General features: G+C 33.2%; 1 protein-coding gene across 1 annotated transcript in view; it reads right to left on the bottom strand.

The window, feature by feature from the left end:
* Positions 1-860: 860 nt before the first annotated feature.
* The window catches only part of LOC145687347 (D-lactate dehydrogenase, mitochondrial-like), a 57,313-nt gene continuing 48,996 nt past the window's right edge, over positions 861-9,177 (bottom strand). Inside the window, exon 9 of the mRNA XM_081760805.1 lies at positions 861-1,586. Coding sequence (XP_081616931.1) covers positions 1,412-1,586 — 175 coding nt within the window. The 3' untranslated portion in view covers positions 861-1,411. The remainder of the gene's footprint in view (positions 1,587-9,177) is intronic.

Genomic DNA, 9,177 nt, shown 5'->3' with positions numbered 1-9,177 from the left:
AGAAGAAAATTTGCCCTGATTTTTTTTCTTAATTTCATTAAGAAGTTGCTAGAATCCTTCCGTGGCACTAGATATCCATCAAAAAGGTGTGATATAACAACAATTAAATCATGTGCATCTTTAAACGTTGATAGAAAGTCTTCATTGATTTTGTATGATCATTTTAGTGAATCATGAGATACTAAAATTGTTTTTGAGATCTAGAACTTGGGATCTAAGCTAGTGTTGTCCACATGACTCGGTAAGTTTGTCATCTCGCCTCGAGAAACTGAGGCAAGAATGGTCATTTTTCGTGTCAAATTAAACAAGGTACACTCATGCCCAAAATGATTGTCGCATATCTATAACTGTCTTCTTGAAGGAATATAATTTTATAATGATTTTCCAGGGTACTTTAAATACTGATACTATGTGCATAATCGGGAAATGTATATTTGTGGTAAATTTCATAGGAAAAGAATTACCGGTATAAATACGATAATTAGAATGAGTAAAACAAAATGTTACTAAATGGTCAAGAAAGTTTTATTTTCGTTTTGTTCTATTTACTGCTCTTTTGACATGAAATTTTCCACATATATGTCTTTGCCGATAATACACATACTAACATTGTAAGAAATACCGAGCGAATTCGTTATCAAATTAATATATTTCTACAACAACATATTTATAGACATGCGACAATAATTTTGGACATGAGTGTACTTCTCATCTCGAATCTCGTATCTTTCTCAAGAAGAGACGAGACGAGAAATTTCTATTCTCGTAAGGAATACTAGACATAAACTAATGTCCTGCTTCAGTGGGAGGAAACATACATGGCCCTAATAAACAAAAATAAATAAATAAATAAAACGCTGTTTGCTAGATAGCAATATATTTATTTATTATGTGTTAGCAAGTTGAGACGGGATGTATCTACTATACAACTGGCAATACTATTCACAACTGGAAATTTGTATATGGAAAATAATACATAATTGTAAAACTTTTGTGGAGTATTCCGTGTGTATGTAAAAGTGAAAAAGTAATCTTCCAGCAAAAAAGTTAAATACTGTACAACTCTTCTGTTATATAAGACTTCACGTATTCTTATTGGAATTTAGAACTGTCAATATCCCATTTTTTTTTTCAGGACAAATTAAACAATTAAACATAACGGGTGTTCCACTCGAAGGCAGCCTCCTTACAAAAATCTAGGCAGTGGTAGCTATTCACTAACTTGCAATGTAGTGTTCGGATGCATTTAGAACATGGCCAACGAAAAGACGTTTTTGTTGGCCACGATTTAGAACTAGTGGAAGAACATTCCCAGATCCTGTTGTGATTTCTCGACCTACCTTTTATGCACAGCAGTGCCTGGGGTTATCTTCGAATAAAACACCCTGAACAATGTTTTGATTTTCCACTATCATTCGCATTTAATCACCTTCCCTGGATTCATTATGTTCGTAGGGTCGAGCGTTTTCTTCAACTGTCTCATTATATCGATGCCTACTTCTCCTTGTTCTTCCTCCAACAAGGATGTTTTACCATAACCAATGCCATGTTCCCCGGTGCATGTTCCATCTAACGCTAAACCACGTCTGGAAGAAACCAACGATAGAAGAAGTTAATATTAGTTTGATTAGAGCTTAATTAAATAGTTAAACCCTCCTGATACCGCCGCCAACACCCAGTATGCTTCGCGATTCCGCGGGTCATTTAAATGATTCTTAATAGTCTATAGTGTATAAAACAAAAACGTATAGCATCACTTCTATTGTGCATAGAGACATGAAGTAAAAAGTATTTTGTTGTCTAGGCTCTCTAGTTTAATTTTTTGTGACATTCATGATATTTTTTTCAAATTCAGGGGGTACGCGGGGCCAAAAGCCGAAAATTCTAGAAAAAAGGATAAGTTTTGGGGGAACCACCCCAAAACACCCTCGTTTTCAATTTGTTTTGTAAATAATTTTATTTGAAATGTAGTTACAACCTTCCCAATGCGAAATCTGTTTGGTTTAGGTGTTAGAAAATAATATTATTACTATACATTTTTTATTAGTAGTAGTATTAGTAATATTACTAATACTAATAGTAATAATACTAATGCTATTAGTATTATTAGTAAAAATTTTTATTACTATGTGTGAAGAGATATTCGACACTGAAACGAACCAAAAACTCCGTTCCCCAACCGGCCAGTCGCATGTCACATCGGGCCTTCTACATACGCTGATATAATGGCTTACGGTATCAAAGGACTTACTATTTTGTCAATGTAGTGGCTTGCGGTATCAGGAGAGTTAAATAGAATATAATCTCTGTCACCTAAAGTCGTCTGAAGAAATCCCTGCTAATCAGTGTTGCTAATGTTAGTTGTTTCTCGCTAAATATGGCGGATCACGCTTAGCAATGAAAGTTAGACATTAGTGGGTTGGCGGGAAATTTGCAAATTTCAACAAGTAGTACTATCACGTTTAAAGATTAGAGTGGAGATTGGAAGCTTAATTGACTGCAGGAAACCACTTCTCGCTCGTTGTTACCGTTTTCACTCTATAATGGTCAACATTAAAACCGGAAATAGTTGATTTCTGTCACTTCTAATTTTAGTAGACAAACTAGTATGTAGATAGAATATGTCTTTAAAACGTTTAACTGACTACAAAACAGTTTTTTTTCTAACTCTTACGGCTTTGTTCTAAGGCGATAAATGTTAAATCTCGAAGTGGTCGGTTTGAACACAAGGTTAAGAGAAAAGATGGTGCATATTCTTAGAATGCAAAATGGATTTTTTTAAACCGTTTCTCGCTGTCTGTTATCACTTTTGTTTTATGCAGATCATATTAAAACCGGAAGCTGATAGATTTTATTCACCTCAGGTTTACCTGTTACCGTTTTTGCTCCATAGCGATCAACGTTAAAACCGAAAACCACTTCCGGTGGGAGAATCGGGCTCAAACACGAACTCAATTCCTAACTTCTAACTCTCTACATTCTGACCAAATCTGGAGATGATTGATCAAGTAATTATCGAGATTATTTGTTTCCCGGATGAACGGACGGACGTGGCAAACATATAAAAGAGTTTTGGTAAACCAAACTCTTTAAAAACTATTTAAAACGTATTTAGGAAGCAAGTGAAATTTTGATAGTATCTAATATATGGAATTTTTCTCCGCCTCTAGGCAGTGGCGTAACTAGTTTTACTACGCCCTGGATCGATCGATCTCGATTTACTCATACCCGGCCCCTGCCCCACGCATTTCAGCTTCAGCTGGTGCGTTACACACACACACACATACGCACACACACACACACACACACACACACACACATATATATATATATATATATATATATATATATATATATATATATATATATATATATATATATATATATAGTAACATTATACAAAATTATTTTTATTAAGAAACATAAAGTTTTTACTTATCTTTTTCCTAAGTTATCACTACATACCTAATACGAATTATGTTCATACGAAATTAAACTAAAAATGATTTACTGTACTTAATCTAATTTAATAAAAAAGTAACGATAATGTCAAGACCATAGATAATTATTAATTATTGGTTTAATTTGTTTAGTTTAATTGTAGTATGGTCTTGAGTTTCAGGAGACCTAATTTACTCTTGTTTATCTTTAAAGAGATATGTGCAAAGAATACAGTATGTGTATACTTCAAATTGTATGAATTCTAGTCTATCAACAAGAGCTTGTAATGTTATGTAATAAATTTGTTAACATCCATAATTTGTTAATTTGTAACTTTTCTTCGGACAATGAGGACATCAAGAAAGTGACATTGTTTCGTGTCATCATGATTGAATTGAGGTTATGAGAATTTGGTTGAATAAGATCTTTTTAGATCTGGGACGCACGTGGACGAAAATCGGCCCGAGTGCTGAAACCGTATTACTGGATCGTCAGCAGTTTGAGTTGTATAAAAACCTTTTATTTTATTCAATGACATCATTATCAGAGTAGCATTATCAGAGGATCACTGTCAGAGGATCAATATTAGAGAAGTAGCATTTAAAGTTCTACAATTCGTCAAGTTAAAACATTATTAACTTCAAATACTAAGAGAACAGTCTAAGAAGTTCAACGTTGAAATACAACCGACTGCTGTTACTGGTATACGATCAACAACAGGTATGTGTCACAACCAAATTCTGTGCTAATCCAATTCGTTATACATGATTTACACATTAAATTACACTTTCTTAAGTCTTCATTACACAAACAACACTTCACACATAAATGATTAATAGTTCTGTTAAAATACACATGTTTAAGTAGACATTGTTGTTATCATTTTAATAGGGCTCTGGTTGGCCCTCAATCAATGGAACCAGTGGTGGAGTATCCCCAAACTTACCTCTCATATAAATGCAAGTAGATATAGATTTACTTCATGCAAATTAGATCAATCTGGGGAGCTCAGAGTGCTCTACATATTCAAGTCTTACTAAATTTTTATCAAGAGCAACCCAGGTTGGCATGGTGGAGATGCTTAGGGTTTGATCTCAGTAAATATTAAGTCCCGCCCAACCCACCACCAAGGCATGGTGGAGAATGCTTTGGGTTCGATTCCCGCAAGAATTATAAGTAGAACTAGGTTAGTATAACCACCAAGGCATGGTTGTTTACATCCCGCATTTTTGCTTGATAGTTGCTAAACCCTCCCGCCCACCCTCGCGAAATGTGTAAAACAGTGATGAAGTTAAATAATAATAATAATAATGACTAATTTTTCCATTTGGTAACAATAATTATTATGTGTGTAGTTAATAAGTTAGAAGTAAACATAAGAATTCCTTATGAATTATTAAGAAATGGTTGTGTTATAAAAGTATATTTGCCTTATTACATGATTAATACAAAAGGTGTTTGTGTACAAGCTTATACGAAGGGTTTAGAATTATATAATGTGTGTATACATATTTTAGAATAAGTATAGTTTAATGACGGAAAGACGAATTATAACTAGAGCACAGAAAGCATTAGAAGGCGTAGACGTAGGAGTCGATAAGTTAGTACGTTTATTAACACCACCGCGGGGACGCAAGAAGTTAAACGAGGACTGTGTAGTAGATCAGACAATAGGAACACCAAGTTTTAGACCGGGTCCAGTTTCAAATTTTCCAGGTAGTCCTGTATCGGTAAAAACGTTTGATTTCCCACGTGAATTTGAAGAAATAAATCCAGATATAAAAGAAGAAAAACAAGTAAAAATAAATAAGGAACAGGAAGAACCTAAAATAGAATTAGAAAATAAAGATATGGCGACATCAGATAGAAGAGTAGCAATATTTACGGATATGAGTAGATTACCAAAGTTTGACTTAATAAACGATCAAGACATAGTTGCGTTCTTTGATGAGTTCGATGACGCTTGCGAAATAGCAGGGTACGATGAAGACAAAAGGAAAACACTGCTAACCACAGTTTTCAAAGGTGTAGGTAGACAATCGGTAAAGCTATTTTTGAAAAGAAAAAATGTAGCTGACATTTCCTATAAAGATCTACAAAAGGATTTGATAGAAGAATTTACAAATTCTAATTTTAACCTAGATTTAGAAGACAGGATTAGAGACAGGTTACAGAGAGAAGATGAACCTGTGATAAATTTCGCGTATGATATTCTTACATTAGCAGATAGAATAGACGAGAAAATGAACGATACAAAGAAAATAGGATTAATAATAGGATTAATAGTTTTTCGTCAAGCTAAAATAAGTATTAGAGTATTAAAGTAAGAATGTGTTACTTGGTAATGGATTGTAAAAAAAAAAGTAATCAATAAATCAATAAGTAATCAATAAATCAATAACTAATCAATCAATCAATCAATCAATAATTATTGATAATTAGTATCACCTATCAATCGATTGATGATTTATTATTTATTAGTATAGGCCTGATATTTATGAATGTAATTTTATAGGTGATAGTAACAAGAATTTATATATATATGTATTAGATGTTTAAGGTATCTTCTTTGTACTAATAATGGCAATTACTATTTATTTTACCATTATATTATATTAGTATTTAATGATAAGTATTGACTATTATGTGTAATATGAAGAATAAATTTGAAATATGAATGAAAAAAAAAGAAGAAAATATTACGTAGACAATAGATGAGGTATTAGCCTATCAAAAGTAACTACGTTAAAGTCTGAAATCAAAATAGATATTATTCTAATAAATCAATTTTGAGGTTGATTCAGTATATAATATCGAAACAGAACCTACATGTAAATTAGCTCAATGCATGATCTCGTGAGACGCGAGATTCAGTAGCTAATAAAAGCCAGATTTAAGTACATGAATATGTCAATAAATATATTAGTTTTAAAAGTATTAAGTATTTAGAATTTAGCAATATATATATTTAGGGATATAACAAGCCTGACGAAAACATATTTTGTCTTTATTACAGAAAAGAAAAATGGAAAAATTAGTAATTATTTTCTTGGCAGCAATCGCAATAACCTCCTTCCTAGGCATTATGTTAGTAGCGATAGGAATATTTCTGTATAAGAAAGCAACTAGAAAAGCGGAGAAGGTAATTTCCTGTGAGACGTCTATCCCACATATTTTTATAGTGGACTCACCACAAAGCAAAGAGCGAAATAGCATAAGCTCTACAACACACAAGAATGATGACGACATTATTTCATTCAAGAATCTTTTTAACAGTAACACTGAACACTGCGACACTGAAAAGGGATCTACTTCATTCACGAACACAAATAAGGGGGAACATTTAGACACGCACACAGCTATGCACAATGAGGAGTCACTAATGCACAATACAGCCATCTTGAACGAACAGAACAATATTTGAAATTCGTTTCCACCACCCCCCTCCCCTCTTACTCAAGCAAAATTAGACACCATTCACTTCTTGTACACACTTAACTCTGAAAACACAAATTTCACAAAAAGCACAGAAGTGACACACGATGAAAGCACTATGAGCACAGCACAAGCAAAGAAGTCGAGCCAGAACACCGAGCTGATTTCCACGCCCGAACTGGACTTAGTGGAGAAGTGTGTTTCGAGAAACACCCCGAAATATGTAAAATTTTACAATAACGTCATCCAAAAGGATCTTCTCCAGTTACAACACGGAAGTGCGATAATCCCGTGCAATATACGATTAATATAGTCCAGTTATTCTACAAAAAACGCTAAAAATCAGACTTTCGAGTAGCATGGAGTCTATAACGGAAGAAGCCCCATGTTGAAGTGACGCTTCCGAAGTATTTCATCATCCAGAGTGACCGGATGTGAACTAGTGTTGCTAAATATGATGAGAGTTAATGTAATTACAGGGGGACAATGAGCGAAAATAAACTAGTGTTTTCAGCCACCCTGTATAGCTTATTACATTCATTATAGTGAAGAATAATATGTACTATATTTTGTTTCTGTGTAGTGTACCTAGTTACGTTAAAAATAGAAGAAGAGGGAAAAGTGAAATTTTATTTCCCACTGTGTTCATTGGTGTCTAAACGTAGTGAAAAAATAAATGAGCTTTCTACTCTGGTGGAGTTATAGCATGAGATCCCTTAGTCAGCAGTAACTCAGTCAGACCACATCGGTACAAAGTGCAAAACCACACCTATGTTATCAGAGACTTTGTCGGATCTCTTGTTCTTCATTGCACTTCTTTTCCCTTTCATCAGCAAGGAGAAGAGTAACTGAGATATATACACATCTTTGTCTCTCTTGCATAAACTGCATTTCTTTCTTTCTTTTAAGAGGAAGAATTAACAGCAACAAGTGTGATATGTGTGAGTTATTGTTCAACGAACATAATACGAGAAAAAATCAACAGATGGCTCAAGCTTATTCTTTAAAAGACTTGGTTTTAAATCAAATGAGAGAGCCATGGATGGAAAAGATGTTTCAATGCATTTAATAAACTGTTTATTTTTCAAAATATTATATGCTATATATATATATATATATACTAAATGTTATGTATTGGTTATTGGTTTCCAACCTTTTCACGCAGATACTTAGCAGTACTGCAAAATTTATGTAAATATAGTAACAATAGTATTCTTTTAGAAATCAAGTAATGAGTTAATTTTCATTGTAAATTTTATACAGTAAAATCTCAATATTTATACACTTTTGATAAATTTTGACTTAATTTTGAGGTTATGGGTTTTATCTTACGCAATATTGTATTTTAGTAAATTATTTTCAATTTTATATTTATTAATACTGTTTTACATATATCTTAAAGATTTGATGTTTCATATATAGCTCTTGGCGTCCACTTGCGACGGCAAGCTGGAGTCTTGTCGGCGGGGGTGTCAAGACCATAGATAATTATTAATTATTGGTTTAATTTGTTTAGTTTAATTGTAGTATGGTCTTGAGTTTCAGGAGACCTAATTTACTCTTGTTTATCTTTAAAGAGATATGTGCAAAGAATACAGTATGTGTATACTTCAAATTGTATGAATTCTAGTCTATCAACAAGAGCTTGTAATGTTATGTAATAAATTTGTTAACATCCACACTTTTCTTCGGACAATGAGGACATCAAGAAAGTGACATTGTTTCGTGTCATCATGATTGAATTGAGGTTATGAGAATTTGGTTGAATAAGATCTTTTTAGATCTGGGACGCACGTGGACGAAAATCGGCCCGAGTGCTGAAACCGTATTACTGGATCGTCAGCAGTTTGAGTTGTATAAAAACCTTTTATTTTATTCAATGACATCATTATCAGAGTAGCATTATCAGAGGATCACTGTCAGAGGATCAATATTAGAGAAGTAGCATTTAAAGTTCTACAATTCGTCAAGTTAAAACATTATTAACTTCAAATACTAAGAGAACAGTCTAAGAAGTTCAACGTTGAAATACAACCGACTGCTGTTACTGGTATACGATCATTCAGTGCTTGGTTCGACTAATCATCAACAACAGGTATGTGTCACAACCAAATTCTGTGCTAATCCAATTCGTTATACATGATTTACACATTAAATTACACTTTCTTAAGTCTTCATTACACAAACAACACTTCACACATAAATGATTAATAGTTCTGTTAAAATACACATGTTTAAGTAGACATTGTTGTTATCATTTTAATAGGGCTCTGGTTGGCCCTCAATCAATGCAACCAGTGG

The sequence above is a fragment of the Thermobia domestica genome, chromosome 1 (assembly GCF_964235325.1).
Source record: "Thermobia domestica chromosome 1, izTheDome1.hap1.1, whole genome shotgun sequence".
NCBI classification, from domain to species: Eukaryota; Metazoa; Arthropoda; class Insecta; order Zygentoma; family Lepismatidae; genus Thermobia; species Thermobia domestica.
The sequence above is the reverse complement of the archived record's forward strand: the minus strand, read 5'-3'. Positions and strand labels throughout refer to the sequence as shown.